The sequence below is a fragment of the Pseudopodoces humilis genome, chromosome 1 (genome assembly GCF_049639895.1).
Source record: "Pseudopodoces humilis isolate 2021_Gansu_Grassland_sample_001 chromosome 1, ASM4963989v1, whole genome shotgun sequence".
NCBI lineage: Eukaryota > Metazoa > Chordata > Aves > Passeriformes > Paridae > Pseudopodoces > Pseudopodoces humilis.
In genome coordinates, this window is record NC_142200.1 from 128,532,488 (window position 1) to 128,554,371 (window position 21,884).

Consider the following 21,884-nt stretch of genomic DNA (forward strand, 5'->3'; position numbering starts at 1 on the left):
GAGCATCCCATTTAAACCAAGATGAGATGAGTCAGATGAGATTCATTTCCTCCTTTGACTGTAGTTGCGTCTCCTCACCTGTCACTACCAAAGGAAGGCTGGTGTTTCAGAGCAATGGCCTAATTCAAACTCCACTAACACAAAGGGCAGGCAGCAGAGACTGGCCAGTGATTTCATTAGGAGCAATGTCTTCCCTGGGCACTGTGACAGAGAGCTTGTGACACCTTGAGAGAGAGGCAGCCCTCTGTGTGTTCCCCCAGGCCGCTCCCCTGCTTCAACAGCATGTGCAAGGCAGTAAAACAAACCAGACTACTTTCTCTTGGCAGTCAGGTCTCCTCTGGTCACCAGCCCTCAGATCCTTGTCATCCAGCCTGCGGTTTTTGCTCAGTTTCTCTCAGCCTTTCTTTGGCTGCCTGCCCCCAGCACTTCCAGCCGTCTTCTTGGAAGATCCACACAGCCAGGATGGATGGCACAATGCAGGTCACAGAGGTCCCGTGAAGGCATGGCTCAACACCTCAACAATTGCAGGGCTGGATTCTGCTTTCCACTCCAAAGGCTGATGTCCCCAGCCTTGCTGACACCAGTGCTAACCTGGCTATCTCAACAGAAGGTGCTGTCAGGGTTAGTCTCTGGGGAGAGGGAGGGAGGCATCCCCACTGGGTGACTTGGCACCCCTTTGGGAGGAGGGATGAGGGGGATTCTGTGTTGGGGGTACACACAAGCCAAGGAAGATAAGCCAAACTTGGCTGTAACCTATGTTGTTCTTAGATTCAAGCCGATGAGGCAACATGAAATCATTAATTCCATATTTTAACCAAAACCCCAGCAGGGTGATGATGGTGTCCATGACCAGAGCTCCCAAGTGCTGTTGGCAAGACTCATGTAAATTGGAAGTAATGCCCATGGAAAGATCTCCCACCCAGACTGCCACTGACCATTGCTATGCTCATTTTGGTCTTGCAGTGCACAGTAGAATGCAAAAGAAAAAAAATACCAAAAATTAACCTATCAGTTATGTGCAAAAAGAAGCTAATGCTTTAATCTCTATTCTCCTCCACACTGTGTAAGTGAAGCAACCAATATTAATAAAATAATATTAAAAATATATAAAATAATTAATAAAATATTTACAGAAGCCTGGTGTTCTGCATTTTTTGTAATTTTTGTAATTGTCTTTTCCGAAGAAATCAATGTTTGTAAAACAGCAAATATGAACACTATCCCATTTTCAGGAAAACCTGTGAGAGTATAGAGTAAAAGAGCCCAGTCTGAAAATCCTTCACTGACCTCATGAAATTTTGAGTACAGAAAGGTTCATCATGAAGTACCAGATGACCCCAGAGAATATTATACTTCTGTTTTTCAGGTTGGGCTACAGGCACATACTGACCCTCAGAAAATTATTTATCTACTTCAATATTTTTTTTCTCATTCCTACAAAGAGCCCAGCTCAAAATGTCCCACGTGCATGTCACTCGGTCCAATTCCCAGCTTTACAGATCATTCATTAGAGATTAATGGATGTGTTTTAATTATTCATACAATTCCCTCCTTTCGAATGCAGAATACAGGAATGAGTCTCACACCTAAAGACATGAGATAAGAGCACCCAAGTTCATAAGAGCTAATCATACAGAATCTTAAACAGAGCCTACCAGCTTAGAGTCTGCACACTCATGCAGGCAACTGAAGCTAATAAATTAACTACCTCAATAAAAAAAGTCTCTAGCCATACTATCCCATCATTTCCCATTATTGATGACACAAATCTTAAAAAGCATGGATGGGTATTGAAAAAAAATTCCCCAATCTCTTTACCTGATTATTTCATTTGTAAGAGTCTCAGATATGGGCTTTATGAAAAATTCTACTTGTAAAAAAAAATAAATGGCCAAGAATTTTATGTCCTAATTTTCTTGTAAGCAAACAAGATATTAAATCTCATCTACACTTCCCTTGTACCTCCCAGTCTGGCTTTTTTTTTATATTAATTCTGGCATTTTGGTCTTAACTCAGTACCTTAAGAAACATAACTTGAGCTTCAAGGAAAATAAAAATGTGATCCACATTGGCTGTTTGCCTATAATTACCCTGTGAAAAGAAACAGTTCATATTTCAGCTTCCCTGGGGTTAAGTCACCAATGGCTGCTTAAAGTACAGCTCGAGCCTATGGAACCATGGCCTAACAGCACCTCACAAAATGTGATTGATTATGTCATTTCTTTTATATCTAGGGGAGTAAAGAACAGGAAAATATAACAATCTTCTCTACATCAGGCACTGAGAAAGAGCAGAACCTGAATCAAAGCTCAGGAGGAGCCTGTGACCTGGCTGCTGTGGTATGCAGTAGATCTAATGTGTTCCCTGATGTGCCACCCACGGGGGCATCCTTTATCCCAGCCAGGGTAGCCACAACACCAAGAGCTCTCCTAGCACACAAGGCAAAAGCACTTGTGCATCACCCAGAGCCCTGCATTGCACCCAAGACATTTTGAGAAATTGAAGTCAGAAGTAAATATCTCACTAAAAATAAACAAGACTCAGCATAAAGGTCTGAGAAGGAAATGCCTTTTCAAACAGCAGAGACACCAGGACAGCACTGGGCTGCTTATGCAAAGGGGGAAGGAAGGGCTAATGGCATTACAACCATAACACACCACTACTATTCATGGCAAGTACTTTCTCTAGTGAAATGTAGCACATTATAAACCACCCATGACCACTCAGCTGGTTGGAATATTTGGCTGCTTAAATATTCTAACTGTGCTGGAGGAGATAGCTGAATTAGCAGCTCAGGGCCAGGAATTAGCCCCAGGTCAAACTCATTCACATAAATGACATTTTCCTACACTTCTGGAAATAAATGGTCCTGAAAACTCACAGATGTTTAGTACTAATAGTGCTAATAATTGCATCTGAATTCCTGCATTTATAGGGGTCTGAGGTTTCAAGAGGACAGCAAGCTCTCCCAGAGCAAGTTACATTTTCACCAGGATGATCTTCCACTGCATTTCAGCTTGATCCACCCATGCCCTGAACGAGGAGTGCTGTGCATCTGAAACAGGTATCCTCCCCGAGCAGCCAGGACAGCAAACATGACCATTCATGAGCTTTCCCTTTAGGGCAAGAGCAACATGCTCCACCAAGTATCCAACCTACTGCTTTCAGTGTCTTGAGCTGCGTTGGAGCTCCTCTTCAGCAGACCACAGCGTGGTGCTTCCTGCAGACCACACACCAGCAGCACACACAGGCAGTGGGAGCAGAACGGTAACTCAGGTGTACTACTCAAAGCTCAAATTCAGACTCAGACTATGACCTTGTCCTCAATGGACACCCATTACTCCCACACCTCTGCACTACCTAACCAGGCTTCAGTGTTGGTGTCCATGACAGCAGAGAAACCAGTAGCGTGTGGCTTGTTGTCCAATTTTACCTTTTTTTTTTTTTGTAGTGTCTTACACTGCACACAAAGCTCTGTGTGTGCATATATTTACACTGTAATAGAAGGATGAATTTCAAGGAACACAAATTTAAGGTGCATATTCCACATGCCATTCCTGCAGCTCTCAGATACCAGACCCAGGATAATTTTCCTGTAAGAGGAAATATTTATTTTTATTTATAGGCTTTTTATTTTAAGGCTCAAGTGACATGAACGGGATGACTTTCTATGTATGAATAAAAATTACTAATGATATAGGGCAGGAAATACATACACGTACAAACCTTGGATTTATTTATAAAAAAGATCTTCAGAAATACCTTCAGTCATTTGGCACATCTGATCATTCATTTTGTGTTTAGTGACAAGTACCTCCTCACATCTCTTCCCCTAGACCTTCAGCTTGCTTGTATACTTTGTTTTTCAAAGATCAACACATTTAGACAGGTATTTGATAACTTTAAATCTGACAACATTGAAATCTGTGCAAGATAATCCACAAATGTAATACAGATCTGGTACATCTCTGCCCTGAAAGTACATTTTCTTTTCATGTATGTATCCAGAGCTCCAGACCAAACCAGCACATCTAGGGTTTACTGCAGAGATTTTTTAGCAGAAGAGCCAAGCAATCTCAAGTTTAGTTCACGTACAACCATTTTTAATTTAGCTTATACATGTAAAGTCTTTGGGACTGAACAGAATACTCCACAAAATTAAGCACTGGATCCACAACACAAAAACCAAGGTTACTCACGTCATCATTTGTTTCTCAGACATGTCATGTATTTATCACATGGCATGCTATTGCTATATGTCTACTTTAAAAAACTGAAACACATATTTGTGAAGCCCTGAGTATTAAAGATGCTGTTCCACGTAACACTTCATGATCTCATGCACGAACAGGAGACCCTTAAAAACCAAGTCTCTGCTGTGATGAAAACCAGCTCTGGCAGTGCAAAAACTACACACTCACAAATGTCCTTAAATAGCCAGCAAGCACAGAAACCTTGCTGCTTGCAAATTGCATTATTTCCATATTTGCACCATAATCCCACTGTCAATACAATGTTTAGCCTTTATGCTATGCTGTTTCAAGCAGTGGTTAAAAATAAAATAGATGCCATCAAAAATACAATAAATCTGCACTTTTGGTCCATCTCCATTTGTGTCATTTACGATATAGCAGGTCCTAAACAGGAAGACCCCAAACAGATCACTTTCATAGCAAGAACAGAGGGTCCTTACAGTTTTGTGCATTCTGTGACACAATAACAAGTGAAGAGAAGAACTCACATCCAAAGATTTGCATTTGGTACCTGTCACAAGACATACCTTTATCATTCACATCTGCAAAAAATTAAGAGGGAATGCAAACCTTTAACAGAAGCTTTGAGGCAGCCATTGATCACTCATCCTCTTTTATGCCCTAAGGGGATAAGGGCAAAGAAGGAAGGCTGTTTTTTCAGTGGACACAAGCTGTAATCTACACCCCACATCCAAGGCTTGCTAAACAGAACTGGACAGGGCCTTGTTTTTCCCACTGAAGATCAGAAGCGAGCCAAGTTTTTATTGTACACGTGGGAAGACTCTTAGCCATGTGGGAAAAATGGAACCCAGAACAGTCAATTACCTGAAAATGTAGCTACCTGCCTAAAATCGTGGAACATCCATGTGCCTAACCAGATGAGGCACTTATATTAACACCTTCTGGGGCTGCTCTGTGTACGATCCCATCAGCTGGATCACTGCTGGACAGTCTTTCCCATCGATGCCACTCTGCTTTGAATAATTAAACCTATACCAAAGCAAGGACCTCAATCATACGTCAGGGCCACACAGAAAATCAGCTGGCTTCCTGCTATTTTTGTCCCAGTAGCTGGTTTTTGGAAGAACAGCATCACCATGAGATAAAACTGAGAGAAGCTGACAGTAGGAAAGGCAGTTGTGTGCTGATCAGGATAGATACAGGCTTTGCCTAACCAGTGATTTGAAAACTGCTCATCTAGGCTCCAGGTGATTTTGACAAATATCAGAGTACTTATTTCTGGGCACCCAGATTTAATGTCTTCATCAGGCTAAAGAAGGATTGACAGATGCCCACTTCTGCATTACTGGTCAGTCTCCTTGGAGACTGAAGGAAATTTTCTTCTATTATTAAAGTTTTGCAAAACACTCCTCTAAAACATTATGGAACATATTTAAGCTATATTCTCTACTGCAGAAAAAGCAGTATGAGGCTTACTGCACAGGAGAACAAAGATGCACAGAGATGCTCAAAAATCAATGGTTTATAAAAAATTCTCATATCAGAGGATGGAAACTACCAAACATATCCTTAGTGAGATAACAATTCAGCACTCCGTGAAAACTTAGCTTCATTAGTCAGTCAGAACCAAGTAATATAGAATATTCTGAGTCAGAATGGACCCACAAAGATCACTGAGTCCAACACCCGATTTCACACAACCTAAAAACATGTATCTAAGAATTTATGTAGGCCATTTAGCTATGTGGCTTCCTGCTTGGCATCAATCCTGGGCAGCAAGGAAAAGTTCTTGTGGAAAACACAATGATTTCTGAGGCATATGTGAATGAAAATCACACAGTTGCTATATAGGTTTAACACTGCATATTTCACATTCTTTTATTTGGGGGCTTATTTAAAAGTAACAATTCAACCTATAGATAAACTCCTGATTTTGGTTCATGTAATTGCCCACCTTGACCCTGCATTCCAATGGCTATACCTCTACCTTTTGGTAAGCACTAAAATTACAGTGACCTAAGCATTTCAGGAGAAATTAAAAGTGTTCAGTTCACCAAAGCTCTAGTAAAGATATTTGAATTTCTTATTTTATCCAAGAGAAGAAAATGGAAAGATATTTTACACTAATAGTCCCCAATATGTTTTTGTTTCTTCTAAGAGCTCTCTCAGGATTTGACTCCAGGGCACTTAGGCTGACGCAAAAGTCCACACTTTCATTTGTACCACCTTTTTAATGAGGATAAAAGTGATTCAGCTTCAACATATATGGTGACAAACCACTAAACAAGTTTTAAACGGAACTAGGCAAGACAGCATGGTCAATAAAGAATAGTATTAAATTTTGTTTTAAATCTTATTTCCTTTAAAATACAGATAAACAAGGAAGAATACCACACACTCAATATTTAAAATGTAAATTATTCGTCTAAAACTGTATACAGGCTTTCTCTAAACTCACACAATGACACTCAGCACACTTCTGAGGAGGAAATTAGACCACAGAAAACAACCATTATGATGACTCCATGGAGCAACTTTCTGTCACTATATGACTGCTGACATTTACTAACTCCTAGTTTCTTCATGTCTGAATTAAAGTACAATGGCAAGTATGAATTCCAAACTGAGAATTTAGCATGTTGTACACACCAGTAGATTGCAGCCTATGTAGTTTATTTTACCTATTAGCTCAAAGTTTACTTTAAAATGGTCTGAGAGCTCTCCAAAAAGTTGATTGTGTAATAAAAAGTAAAATTCCTGAACCTTTCAACTGAAAACCAAAGGTAAACCTGAAAATTTCAGTGAAGTCAGTGATGCTCTGAAAAATTTATTTCTAGGGCACATATGCAGTCAAGCCTATTTAGCTCAAGATCACTCAGGATGTCTACAGTAGAGCAGGAAACAGGAAGATTATCTTAGTATCAATCCAAAACTTCACTTAGAAGAACATTATTCCAATCCCCTGACATTTTTGCTGACATTTTGCATTGTTGAATTGGAAAAACAAAGTCTCACACACAAATCATATTGGCATACAATGTTTATTATCTTCTATTAATCTGAAGTCAGTAATTTTGATATTAATTCTGAAATAAACAGACATTTTTAAATACATATGAGAATGATGGGCTTTAACATGAGAGTACTTAGCTGATCTGCACTCTTAATCCACATGCAGGATACATCGACCAAATTATTATACATACCCTTTCATTTTACACTGGTCTATAATACAGCACAATTTCTGAAGGTGAAAGCAGGGAGGAAAGAAACCATATTTTCAGTCTGTTTTTAAAAAGAACATCAATGATATATTAAGCCAATGTGTTTCTCTCTGATTTTGGTTTAACTTACAGTATACAATTTTGCAAAACGTACAGCTCATCAATGATACACAGTGGCCCTTTACTAAGGGCAAGTAACCAAAAAAAAAAAAAAAGAAGAAAAACAGCAGAAAATTCTACAGATTAGAAAAGTCGTATTTTAGAACATTGTCACTTCAGAGTGCCTCCAATGTTGCTAAGAAAGGTCATGCACAACATTAGAAATGTTGTCATTAGTCCATAAGAGAAATGTCTGCGTGCTTCACATGAACAGAAAAAAGGTGCAAGTCAGAAAGAAAGCAGCTTTCTCCAGTTATCTCTTAGGCCTGTCTATGTCATCAATGGTGGCTAACAGCTTCTGTCTTGCCTTTTTGTTGATGTAGGTGCCCAGACAAATATTCACCAGATTGGTCAACTGCTTAGTGGAATATTCCTGGCAAACAAAAGCAGATCATATTAGGGCAGAATAAAACACCAGACAAAGAGAGAAAATTTAAAAATACGTACACATACTCAGTGTGGATTTTACAATTGATAGAAGCACCAGTAAACAGGGGAGATTTAAAGCTGCAGTTCAGTCATGTCTGGATAGTTTTCATAGTTGATGCAGAGGACAAAACTATATTTTGCTACATGGAGGCTTATAATGGAAAATGCTTTTGACTTTAAAAGTACTGGACAGAGTTCACAGAAAGTAACTCTGAACATGTATATAAATCAATTTTTAATGTATTTTCCATTCTTTAGGAGGCCTGGTGGGAAATACATATGCAAATGATTAAGCTTTCAACACAAAATCCTTTTTTTTTTAAACAAACTGTGATAAATGCTGGTGATCTCTTTTTATTTTGACTTCCCATTTCCAATAAGCTTCTAAATGCTTCTGTCTGCAGAGTCTCAAAACTATTTTGATTTCAGTACATGATAAAGAAGGAAAAAATGTACGGAAAAGAATATTTAACAACTGTGAAAACACCAAAATATTCCCCAGTATTACCTTTATGTCTTAATACTATCCAAAACATAGCTTTCACCAATGTGTTTTAAAAGAGTTTTTCCCTATAGGTCATCAAACCCCATGGCTCACAACCTCTCTTGGGCTCCAGGCAATACAAGAAAAATTCAAAGACATGTTTCCTTCCTCCATTTCTAGTGGGATTTAAAGTAATCCCAAAATACAGATTTCAAGTGCTTCACTTTAAAAGACCTTTTACTTCAAAGATGGGTGTCTCCAATAGCATGTGACTATTACACAGATCTGTTATAACTGTTATATACTAGAGCGAAAGCATCTGAACATTTTCAAAACACAAATATAGACTTAGCAAGAAATGCTGGTTAAGCATTATCAAACGAAGAAAGAAAAAGCAATGATTTTTCTCCTGCCTTACAGCTTTAAGCAATCTACTCCTAAAGGCAATACAAAACCTAATGGTGTGATCCCAAACCATAATCATTGATGATCAAGTTGTGCACTTTGGCATACTCTGAACAGCTCAGCTGTTTTCAATTTCCCTTTGCTCTAATTCTCTACACTTTTTGATACAATAGGCAGATGTGACTGGCCTAGTCATCCTCCCCAGTCATCAGATGTTGAACCAGTTCAAACACACACTAACTTCATATGATAAAAATGAACACCTACATGCACACATACATTTATATTTATACTGCTTTCTATATAAGCTTTATTATAATAAATGAAAATACATATATTCATATATATATTTATATATTTCACATGTAATTTTTAACACATGGAAGGATTATTTATAGTTGTTAGCAAGTTTTTATCATCAGAGTGAATTTTCTCAATAGAGAGGAAAAGAATGCAAATTTAACTCTTACCCTATGTTCTTTTATCCAGGATTCCATGTCATTTTCTGTCAGGTAGTATGCTTTAATGTAGGTCTCCACAAATTCTTTATCTGGAATAGGCCTAATGTCTGTTAACTTTTCTAGTTTCATTAAGAACTGTTGAAAATCCAGTTGCATCAAGGCACGTCCTTCATTGCTACACTTCTTTACATTGGCATAACTAAAAAGAGAAACAGTGGAAAGCAAAACTTAGAAGGAAATAAAAATTAATTTTGCTTCTCAAAGTTAACTTAGTCTTTTGAACCTTGAGGAAAAACAAAATTATGGTTTTAAGTCAAAAGCAGACTTCTTTTCTTCTAAGAACTTCTCTTAGGATGTCTGCTGCAGAGCTTTATTTGCATTTATTTACATTTTAACCCAGTCATCTAAAAGAACCCCACTGTACCCACTGATACTTAGAAAAATCACACTCTCCTCTCCCAAGAGCCACAAAAAAGCCTACACTGAACAACGTACAGTACAAGTAAGTGAGAAGAAATTAAAGCAATGCTAATAAGCACACTGGACAGCGGTTTCAAGTGGTCACTGGAGTCTGAAAGGTACCACAGCAGCTTTAGGAATGGTCGCCAGGAGCTTGCTGAGACAAGCGGGAGTATCAAAGACACAAAGCTACTTGTTCAAAAGCAGCCACAGCGATGAGAGGATGAAGGGTGGTAGCACTGGCTCATCCCTGTGAGAAGCTGATCATGTAAAGAGAACAAATTGACAGCAATTTAGTGACAGGTTAGATGAGTTGGCAGGGTAACACTAGCAAGGATCACAGCAGGGTGACAGACAACAAATAAGGAAAACTATCTTTGCAGTTCTTCAAATAGATAAGGAACTGCACTTGTCCAGATCAAAGGAAATGACACTGCAATGCCCTCAAGAATGCCAGTTCCAATTGTGTACAGGGTCTGGGGCACAGTGACTTGAGAGACTTAATCCAGTTTATCCACCAGTTGCTCCCACAAGTGACAGCCCTTGACCACATCTAAAACAAGCTCAGTTTCTCACTGGTTCATGAAGTTGATTGTAACTATTATACACTCCCTAGAATATTAGGTTTGATGCAAAAGAAGCAGCAGAAATATGCAGCTGGAAGCTGAGTACACAGCAAGGTCAGGTTAAGAACATGAAGAAATTTCACATTTAGAGTTGGTACACAGAAAGAATTTGCAGACTGCAAAAGCAACAGAAGCAAAAAGAGAGAGGACCAAGGCAAAAGTCCTCTGGAGCTTCATAGAAGACTAGCAGATGATTTTCAATAGGCTCAAGAAGCCAGCTGGGAAACAGAAGAGAACAGAACTAGGAGACAGGGAAGGACAAAATTTAAAGGAAGATACAGCTGACTGCAGTGGAGGTAATCCTTCATTCAGTGAAGAGCCTGATGAAAGCAATTTCAGTTGACTGGATGAGAAACATCTCCTTCATGGCTTTTAACTCCATACATTCATTAAAAGAAGTTACAGAGTTATTCAGAGAGTCAGCTATTCAGAACACTTTCCTTCCCTTTCCACAGTGGGAAAAGAACTTACAAGATACGTAAAAATAACAGAACTGGCCAAGAATAAGAAATTACAGGCAAATATCTGGGAAAAGATGATAATGAGTACTTTTTGCACTTTCAGAAACGGTACAGGACAAATTATATCAGGAAAGTACTCCTAGTCCAACCTGCTTAGGTGAAAATAAAGGTCAAAGTTTCATGTCACAAGCAAGAACCTGAACTATAGCATGGAGCAAGACATATGAGTGACGACCTTCAGAGCTAAGGACTAAGTGGTTCATGAACACTGAAGCCATAAAGATGAATGAGATGTGATATAAGAAAAGGAAACAAGCTGAAAACAAACACAAAAGTTGAGGTAGAGAAGGTTGATAGTGACTGACAGTGTTATCAACTTGGAAGGCAAGAGGAACAGTGAGGAGAAGAGATAGGCCTCTGTTTCACTTCATTTGAGGTATAAGTAGAAAATAAAATTTCAAAAAGGAAAGCTAGTTGTATAGGCCATACGTCATATGAAGCAATTGAGAAGCTAGAGATAGGTCATGCATGGATTTAGTTACCCAGAACATGAAATTCACCTCTCCAGAGACTGCAAAAGGATGAAAAAAAATGGGCATGAGATAAAAAAATGATGGCTTTATGGAAGCAGTGGAAGCTGACCATCCTCAATAGGCAGCTAACACTTGCAAAAGAAGGATGTTTTGCTAAGGTCCTAATTTAGAGCAGACAGCAGGAGAGTGGGATGGAAAGAAGTAAAATAGGTAGTAGGGAATGAATAGGGTAAAGATAACCAGGAAAGAAGTATGGAAACATATGTAGAAGGAGTGGAAGACAGCACATATTCTATGAGGCAGAAGTTCTGGTAAGAGCACAATCATATGTAGCAGGGGGACAAAACCATAAAAATAAATGCATGGGATGAAAGGTCTACAATACTCAGGCTACAAAATTGAATCCAGAAAGACTGAGACACAGGTTATAAGAGCAAGGGATGAGGAAGGTGTAGGTTCCTGACTAAGGCGGTTGATCAAGCCAACTAAGATATCTCTTCTGTTCTTGATGACTTTGGAAAAATCAAGTTCCATTTTAAGAAAACTGACAGTGTTGATAACTTCACTAACTTTCTTCCTGGCAAAGATAAATGACATCACCATGGAAGTACTGACTATTAGATTTTAACTTCCTTCTTTGCTCTGCTGGGAAATGATTAGTTTTATATGGAACTTTCTTTGAAAGAGTACTGTATTTTCAAATGCTTCAGGAAAACATTCAGTGTCATTCTTCAGCAGTATCTAGGAACAAGACCACCCTCTTTAGGCTTAATGCTGCACCAGATTGTGAAACAATCACTGAGTAGTGCGTTATGCACTGATAATTTTTAGGGTCTCCAAAATCACATGAACTCACAAGGACACTGTAACATTAAAACTTTTAAGTCTATAAAATAAACATTATCATTATAGACATACTTACCCAAAAGTAAGACTTCCATAAATACTTACCCTTCCACAAGAGTTCTATTGGCCAAGCGTATGCAGTGCTCCCAAAGGATGTTGGAGACTGGTAATGGAATACGGACTCTCTTAGACACATCACTCAACCTCCTGTTAAATTCCTCAAATTCCTAATAAAACATTAAAGATGTTTATTCCTTCAGGATATATGGATCATATTCTATGCATCCAGCAATAGCAACAACTAATTAGAAATGCACATGAAAGAGAATACTGAAAAGTGAGAGCAAAGGAGAGAGGCTTCATAGGAACAAACTCAATGTGTAAAGTAGAAAACATATCACTTTCTAGTATATTACTCACAACATTACCTGAGTGATTTTTTTTTAACAGAAGTGCTGCTCTGTTCTCAGAGCAAGAGTTCTCTGTGAAACTGACACCTCTGAAAATTAAGCTAGTAGCTTATCCTTCAAATGCCATTTTCATTGCCTCACTCCTTAAACTCATATTTAACTTCTTTAAGTCAAAATACAGCCACTGAGGAAAATCCCTTTATGATCTCTTTATCCCTCTAAACATCCACCCCACCAGCTTTCAAAGAGAAGCTCAGAAATACTGTAACCACTTTTCATTCTTCAACCTTTCACATTAGATAATTTCTCAGTACTTCTCTAGGAGCTGAGAGAACCCATTGAAATGCCAAATCTAATGGTTTAGGACCACACTGCAGTACTAGATAACAATTCAGGTTAAAGGAAGGCACCTGTTTCCACATGAATCATCAATGGCCTGGATGGATTTCAGTTGATACTCTGAGAAACTAGTCATAATTGAATGCAAATACTGCTACAATGATTTTGTGACTTAAAGTGAAACAGAAGTCCTCTTCCAAAAGCCTTTATCATATAAATAAGTATCAAATTAATTCAATATCAAGAAGACTGGTAATGAACTCCTCTATAGAACTAGCAAAAGGCATTTGCAGTGCAGTCTTTTATGACCACATTTGCCCAACAGAGATTTTATTCCCAAGGTGTTAATCTAGGGTTTTTTCCTTTTCCTTTGTTACCCCCCCTCTCAAAAATTCAGTAAGTGGAGAAAATCAGAAGAGAACCTCAGTAACCAACTGGTATTTAACACAAATCTTCTGAAAGATTACTTGGCAACAAGATGCAGGGTACCACCATGTCATGCTTTAACTGCCATACAACTCATTCTTTTGAAGATGAAGATGCCTAATGCTCCATAATCTATTTCTCCAACAATCCTCTTTCCCCACTTTATCTGCTTCCAACATACTATGACTGAATATGGAACTTCGTGTGCACACAGCTGAAAGTAGTTTATTATTACTTTAAACAGTGTGTTCACATCTGATGCTCCTGGAGTTCTAGTGTACACAGAAAATCACTCCTTGCTTAGCAGTTATTTAAAAGCTTTTGTATTGATACTAATATCAAGAAGTCATGTCAGCATAAATAAGGATAATCACAAAGATTCCATCAAATTCAGTGCAATGATATATGTCAAATTCTTCCTTCTTTGCCTTGATATTTTTTAGCAGAGAAGAGCTACAAAGTATGAAGGTTTTATCCAAACTGTTATTCCATGCAGATGTGTAGCTTTTTCTGAGATTCACACTTCACACATCTTTAAAATAAAAAATTTAGTTTCTCTGAGAAGAATTAGTAATTAATATAGTATAATTAATTAGCATAATTCTACCGCTGACAGAACTTCCCTCTGAAGACCTTTAGAAACATTATTTAGGCATATATAAAAAGATGAGAAAGGGCTTAAATATTCCCATTAGCCTCTTTGAAATTAAACTTTTTTCCTGTTAGATTTGACCACGTATTATCATAAATTACTGGATCATCTGCAGTAGAATCTCATTTCTTGTGTTTACATGTTGCTATACCAAAGAATTAGACTCCAGTACCTTTAATAAAGAAATTACCTTTATCACTCATATTTAAAATCCAGGAATCTGTATACCATAAGACATGGCATTGTATAATGACATCTACTGAATGCAATTGACAAGCTGAGTGAATAACTTCCCTTTAGCTTCCTTTTCAAATGTTAACTTCTAAATATAGAAGCTTCAAATAGCTATTACATGATCATTACTGGTGCCGATTTGTCCTACAGCTCCTATGATACATCTCCAAGACAATCAGTAAAATTATTCAGAACAGCAAATAATGTGTTCTGGGTTTTTTTAAAAAATGCTATCTCTGGCAACTGAATTTCCCTCAGTGTTACTCTGTTTACTACACATTTCTCTACCATTCAAGACTTAGATGTGAGACTCATTAAATTTTTTGGTCACCTTCACACACCATGTAGTCAAAAAATCATCACTGAAAACAATGCTTTAGAAGCAAGAACAATGACAGTTCCGGACAGATCTCACAGCAATTTGCCATTTGTCAGGATGATGTATTGTCCCAGACATGCCACTTTTAAAACATTTAGTCAAGCATTGCAGCAATTTAATGTTTATATAAACTCTAGCACACCGTTTCCCATAAAATACTCACCTTTAAAAGAGCATCTACATATACGTTGTGCTGGGACATGATTTCCTTCACATCCCATTTCACATTAGCCATGAGAAGAAGCATTTGTTCATAATCAATGGCTTTAGCAGCAACAATCCAATAAACTGGTTTACGCAGTTCACTGGCAGTTGACACTGTCTGAAATAGAAAATAAATGAAATTCACTTCAGTAAATATCTGGCCAGCAGGAGCAATACAAAACTATGATGTAGAAGTATTTGCACCATAGTGTACAAGTTTCAACTCTTCTGTATGAAAATCAGCTGTGAATTACACAATTCTGACCTGAGAATAGAACTGCTGAAGAAAAGGCTTCTTGGCAGCTGGCATCACTGCATCGAGATGAGGCTGAAGAAATTCAAACTGCTCAGCCAGAAATACCCTTTGAAAGCAAAGAAAATTTCCTGTGAACTAAGTGCAACGTTTGGCATGTCTCTTTACAATTTTCACTCTATAGTTGACATATCTGGCAATAACAACATGCAGCCTTGGAAAACTTAGTCCCAAGAGAAACCGTATCAGTTGCATGCCAGCATATCAACTAGCATTCTCAATTCTGACAATTTTAAAATGTACTTGCAAAGAAGAAAACACTTGAATAAAGAGACTAAGGCTTGAATATCAAAAATTCCTATTTCTATTTTACTGAGGATATGCTGCAAAAGTCTGAGCCGAGATCTAGTAAAGTCAGCGACCAAGAGTCACACAGTTTCCATGACAGTCAACATCAATATTAATAAATCCATCTTAGAATTTCAAAATAACATTCCCAATTAATTTTATACTAGTGAATCTATAAAATCAATTTTGATCTCATATTCCTTCTCAGAGGTAGAATTTGTTAATAACATAAGGAAATATATTTCTAACTAAGCATAAATGAAAAAAAATTTAAAATTAACTCCTAATTTTTAAGTGTCATCTTGTGTGAGGAAAAAAATAATTCCTATCTGACTCTTACTATTATTCTTATCAAACAAAAATCACTTCTAATATTTGCATTAATTGGTTATAATCTCTTCTCCTGTGGTGTGACATAGCCATCCATTGCAAAGAATATGGTAATTCAAGCCAAACTAATAGGAAACTAAGCAGTTCTGAGTCAAGTATTTAATATAAGGTGAAATGAACCATATAGATTAAATATTCCCATTAGCCTCTTTGAAATTAAACTTTTTTCCTGTTAGATTTGACCACGTATTATCATAAATTACTGGATCATCTGCAGTAGAATCTCATTTCTTGTGTTTACATGTTGCTATACCAAAGAATTAGACTCCAGTACCTTTAATAAAGAAATTACCTTTATCACTCATACTTAAAATCACATTGAGAGGTAGGAATTTTTGACCTGTCAAGAAGGCTTTGGATTGTAACCACAATTTCTTAAACAATCAACAGCTTTTAGTGATCAGAAATACAGTCTATACAGTAAACAACCTACAAGGATTCTGTGGCCACCACTCTCTCTGCCAAGCCATACAGTGAATTGCCAGATGTCAAAACTACAAGATGACTGAGATGTGGGCTTGGAACCTTCTCTTTTCTCTCTTCAGCAGCTGCAAGAGTTCCTGAAGGATCAGCAGATACCTCCTGAAACAAAGAATTAAACAAATTAAACCCCACAAAAACAGCAAGGATGGCTCCAGCTGAACAGTTTCAGATGCCAGGTAAGATGAAGGAATGTTTCAAATTCTGAGGTGTAATTTAAATCAAGCCTATTTCTATATGAACAGTATAGTGAAATGGGTGAAAAAAATCATATCATGTAAATCAGTAGCCAAGGAAAAAACAAATTTAAAAAAAAAAGGACTACACCTTAACATCCTAGCAGGCTTTAGCCCAATTGCCTTTTGGGAGACTGATTTCTCATGCTTGGAGACAGTATCTTCAATCTGACAGCAACCAACTAAAGAGACATACCATAGGAATGTTACTTCTGCATGGGCTTTACTGCTTATATGACCTGTGGCTAACTTAGGTAAAATAACAATTGATGTTCTCAATCACAGAATTGCTAGGTTGGAAGAGACCTTTAAGATCATGGAGTCCAACCTATGCCCTAACACCTCAACTAAACCATTCCATGAAAACTTCTATCCTGCAGACACCTTGATGCTAGGAAGCATCAAGGAAATCAAAGGAAATATTCACAGCAAAGAAATAGAATATGTACTGAGAAACAGGTTATACCGGTGCCTTGCTCCAAAATTAAAGGAAACAAATAGAGGAAAAATTCTACCCCCACACTTAAGGAATCTAAGTACAGGATACAGCTAGAAGAGGAATCACAGAAGGAAGAAATTCCCAGAGCATGTGTACAAAGGGACACCCTCTGAAGCCTGGCTACTTCCTAGGCTTCAGAGAGTTTCAGGGCATGAAAACATGAAAACATAAAGGTAGTTCTGGCTGGCTTGGATTAATTTTTCATACAATGCTTATACACAGGCCACAGGAAGATGAGAAATGCTACAAAGTAAAGGTAATACAGCACCCAGAACAAGTAAGAAGACAAGCAGGATATGGCACAGATTTTAGTAGGAGCCTTTCAAGACCGTCGGGGATAGAAACCCTGGCCAGAGTCTACAAGGATGCTACAACATATCAGTCTGTATGTATGGAATGGAAACAAATAACAGTAACACAGTGACAAAGCGGTGAAAAAAATAACTTTTACCAAAGTAAAATCAGTGGCCCAACACGGCTGCTGTAAACAGCATAGGAACAAGCAGCCAATTTGACAACAACAATGTTTAATCATAACATTTATGTATGGACTCAAAAAAAACGAATTATGAAAAAATTCTGAAATTGCAGTTAAAAAGGGGAAAAAGATAAAGCCAGAAACAACATAATGAAAAAAAGCAGCTTGCAAGTTTGTGAATTATTTGTTTCAACCAGAGATAGAAATAAAACCAGAAGAAATTGCAGTGAAGTAAATAAGAAAGGAGGGAGAAAAATAGACTCAGACTAATCACAACAGTAGCCCTGAATTTCTTCTGGGCTTCACAGCAGAGAACAGCTATGAGAAGTGACCTGAAATAGAGAAGCTGCTATTCAAACAGGTTTTGTTCAGACACTTTTGCTTAAGGAGGAGAGCAGTGAGCACCTGAAACACTGGTGGAAATCAATAGTGGTGTCACTCATTCTATATGCCAGGATTGAGACTAAGAGGAGTATTTCACTGCAGACCTTGAAACTCCAAGAGAAAAAGTACTGCACATATGATCAGGTGAAAACTGCAAAATCTGCAGGGCGGTTTTCTGATAGCAAAATATCTGACAGACCCATTGTGGTAGTGTTGTAGCAATTAAAGGTAGGGCAGGTGAAAATTGATTATGTCAAAATGTGTAAGGACCTGGTGAGAATCTAAGTGATACAGGATGAGCAGAAAAGATCAAAACTTTGCTGCTATAGACAAAGCAGCACCAGAATGTGTTTACTGCTTGGATGAATGCCAAACCAAAAGTGACATTAAGAATATAAGACAACTGAGAAGATAATAGCATCCAAGCTGTTAAAAGTGGTTTGAGGTGTGGAGGAACAAAAATTCACAAGTTCCACTTTAACTCTCTCAGATTTTATTTGGCAGTGTCCTCCTGTGGTGTGACAGCCCAAGGCAATAGGAGGTGGATTTGCTAAATCAGAAAGGCTCTTTCAGTTCTGCATCTCCAGAGGTGTCAAACACAAACATAAAAATGGGCTACAGCAGATGGAACAATGCACAGTCTGGGAAAGCAGAGTTCTCACTAACAAGGGTGAGGAAGTACCTTCAGACTTATAAAAAAAATATTGTAACAAGGTTACAGACGTAAAAAGCCAATAAAGCAGGATTTGAGCAATTCCATCAACACATCATTTGTAGCACTAAAAGGTCTCACAGAAATACATCAATAAGCAGAAGATAAAACTTCTAAAAGAAGCTTATAGCAAATGTGATCAGATACAGTTGTACTGAGCATAGGAACAATTATAAGGGCTAGCTAGAATGTTATGTTACTTGAAATTTTCTTTGCTCTGATACGTGTTCACATTCAGACAGATGAATGTGGAACTAAACTGACTAGATGCTTCACAGGACTATGAAGTATGCATTCTGCTGAGTTTATCAGAATGGATAAGCAAGCCAAAAGGCCTGGATATTTTCTGAAGCTCATGTAACCCCTTTCAGAGAGCTTCTAAGGTACTAAGAGCTAAGAGCTAAGAACTAAGAGCTAAGGTACTTCCTGAGCACATCCACATGTTTACTGCAGATAGGCAATGACATCTAACCAACTAGCCACAACAATCAATTCTCTAAAAACATTAACTGAGGCAAAGACAGTATTGATAAATTATTAAAATTCCCTTTTATCTTTTTTACTTTTTTCACTTCATTCCATTCTCAAAAAACTCAGATCAAAACAAAAAAAAAAAAAAAAAGAAAAACAAAAAATTAAACAAAACAAACAAAGACATCAAACCCAAACAAAAGGATCAGTTTTGAAGTGTTTACACAGGACAGAAGTAGCCAAACCCACAGCTCATAAAGCAATGCTGTATCCTTAGGAGAGACAATGAGTGACAGAGCTGGGGAAAAGTATCAGTAGTAAACATTTAAGAAGCTTTCCTTCTTTTGAAGACCAATAACAAATTATGTAAAGAACAAATATTATGAAGACTTCATTTTGTATTTATCTCACTTCAAAGTTGCTTGCCACTTCAGACACATTTTAAACTTTTTTTTTCTTCCTCTTTGCTTCCCATGAAGGTAAGTAACATCTTTTAAATGCCAAAATTGTGTTGCATCTGAAGAACACAAGAGGTACGTGAGAACTGGCTAGGTGAAAGATATGCTACCTTCAGCTAGGAAGTCAAACTCTGGTTCAAATACCGTGGCCAAACAGCATGAGCATTTCATTCTCCTAATTTATTTTAAAAAGCAGGCACTGAAAAAGCATGTTGATAGCAAAAAGCAAACAGCCAGTGTGCCAACAGAAGCACAGGATCACTCTGAAAGGGCCTCAGTGATGCATGCATTTTTTCCTCCTGCCTTCATTAACAGAAATGATCAAATAACTGAAAGCAGCAAATAAAGGGGCAAGACACACAGGCTGGAACAGGAAAAAAGACTACAGACTATTTAAAGAAGTCAGATGTTTTTCAGTGTACTAGACTTGTTAAAGTTAATCCTTCCAGCAACGAAGAAAATCTGCAAGAAAATGTCTGTTCCCAAAGATTCCCTTTGTGTATCACAGCAAACAAGCAGAGTCCTGTAAAACTGCCAGCCTCAAGAGGAAGAGGAGAGGAGGGTAGCAGAAGCCAGAAAATTAAATAGCAGCCAGCTGAACTTTAATTTCAAGAAATGTCAAGTTACACTGAGAACATATTGTAGCACCCAGCATTAGGCACGCAGAGAGCAATACTAAAGCAGAATAAACCTGCTTAGCTTCTTCTTGCATCAGAGTAGCAGGTCCTGCTGATCCAGCAGAACTGGGATATGTCAAAGACATATCACAACCCACACAACATCCTTTTAAGGAAACTGCACAAAATAGATTTGATAAAATAATTTCAAGGTATATATGGAACTGAAGCAAACTACAAGATGCTCTTCTTCTTTGCCAAAAAAGAAAAAACCCAAAGTGTTAAAAATAATTCCAAAAAAAATATTAAAAGCACCAGACTTATCTGAACAATAACCCAATGAACTGTAGCAGGCACAGCAGGACAGGTTAATCAGTATTGCCTACAGATACCTTGCAGTAGGTCTTACCTATTAAATTTTCACTTTATTTCACTTTATCATTTAATTGTTTACTCCCAAGAAGAAAATTTTTAATGAACAGGTAGAAAAATAACATCTATCTGTTCAAGGAACAAGCCTCTCCTTCAATCTCTCTTCCTCTAAAACTGTCATCTGTAACAAGAGAACATTTTTATTTCAAGTTTAGCTGAACCCAGTGGCAAGCCTCTGTTAAGCCTTCCATCTCAATGGGAAGAGGAGCCTATAATCTAAAAACCTAAATCATAAGTATAAACTATATAAGCTAATTACCTAAGTTATATATTTGACATTCAGTTTGCAAGAGAGACATTTTTACAGAGCAGATCTCGTTGTGAGTACAGAAGCACTTTCATTTCAGTTATCCAAAAGAACTTAGGAAAGAAGCAACTGATTATCTGCTAATTACGGTGAAATAGTTGATAGTTAATTTCAATCATCCACCTCCACTAACTTTAAACAAAAAACAGTAAACTCCACAACCTGTCCCCAGCACACAAAGTTCTCCAGATTTCATAACCAATAATCTTTTAAAACTGCTCTTCTTCTGGCCTAACACTTTTTGTACAAGATATATATACATAAACAATAGCAAAAATTTTGATTTTGCAATAACTCTAAACATTACTGAAAAAATACTGATCTGAAAGAAGTAAGTGGTGTTCAAAAAGCATGGACAAAACTGTACTATCTGAAAAGGTTCTGGCAGAAGAACCGTCTACAGGAGCTGCAACATAGCAACACTTCTACTTGATGTGTGCTGATGGACAGGGAAAAGCAGACTAACCCCAAATGTTTACATAAAACAGGATTTCTCTATCATCTCTTTTTATAAAACTGTAATAAAATAACTGTCTGTTAATATCATGAGAATGGATTACAAGAAAACAAACTGATCAAAGAAAGCATATCTTATTGTATTCAAAAGTTGTCTGAAAGGAGTTCAACTAATTCCAAGTAGATGCTTCATATACAAGAATTTTTTATCACAAGATACTGAAAGCAACCAATCAGGCTTTTTTTCTCCCCTTTGAGCTTACACATCCCTAACTGCTCTTGAAACTGAATGGTGAAAATTACAGGTAGGGCCAATTGCAAAAGCACATTGCTTTCAATGTAAAATTACTTCTTGAATATGTTGTAAATGTGTTAAGGTTTTGAAATGGTATTTTACAATACTCTACTAGGTTTCAAG

The 21,884-nt window shown here is 37.5% G+C and overlaps 1 protein-coding gene across 1 annotated transcript in view; it reads right to left on the reverse strand.

Annotated features, from left to right (window-relative positions):
- Positions 1–7,249: 7,249 nt before the first annotated feature.
- The window catches only part of VPS50 (VPS50 subunit of EARP/GARPII complex), a 76,499-nt gene continuing 61,864 nt past the window's right edge, over positions 7,250–21,884 (reverse strand). Inside the window, exons 23-28 of the mRNA XM_005518801.3 lie at positions 16,370–16,518; positions 15,211–15,307; positions 14,905–15,063; positions 12,407–12,528; positions 9,386–9,575; positions 7,250–7,970 (exon numbers count right to left, since the gene is read on the reverse strand). Of these exons, the coding sequence (XP_005518858.2) occupies positions 7,851–7,970; positions 9,386–9,575; positions 12,407–12,528; positions 14,905–15,063; positions 15,211–15,307; positions 16,370–16,518 (837 nt within the window). The 3' untranslated portion in view covers positions 7,250–7,850. The remainder of the gene's footprint in view (positions 7,971–9,385; positions 9,576–12,406; positions 12,529–14,904; positions 15,064–15,210; positions 15,308–16,369; positions 16,519–21,884) is intronic.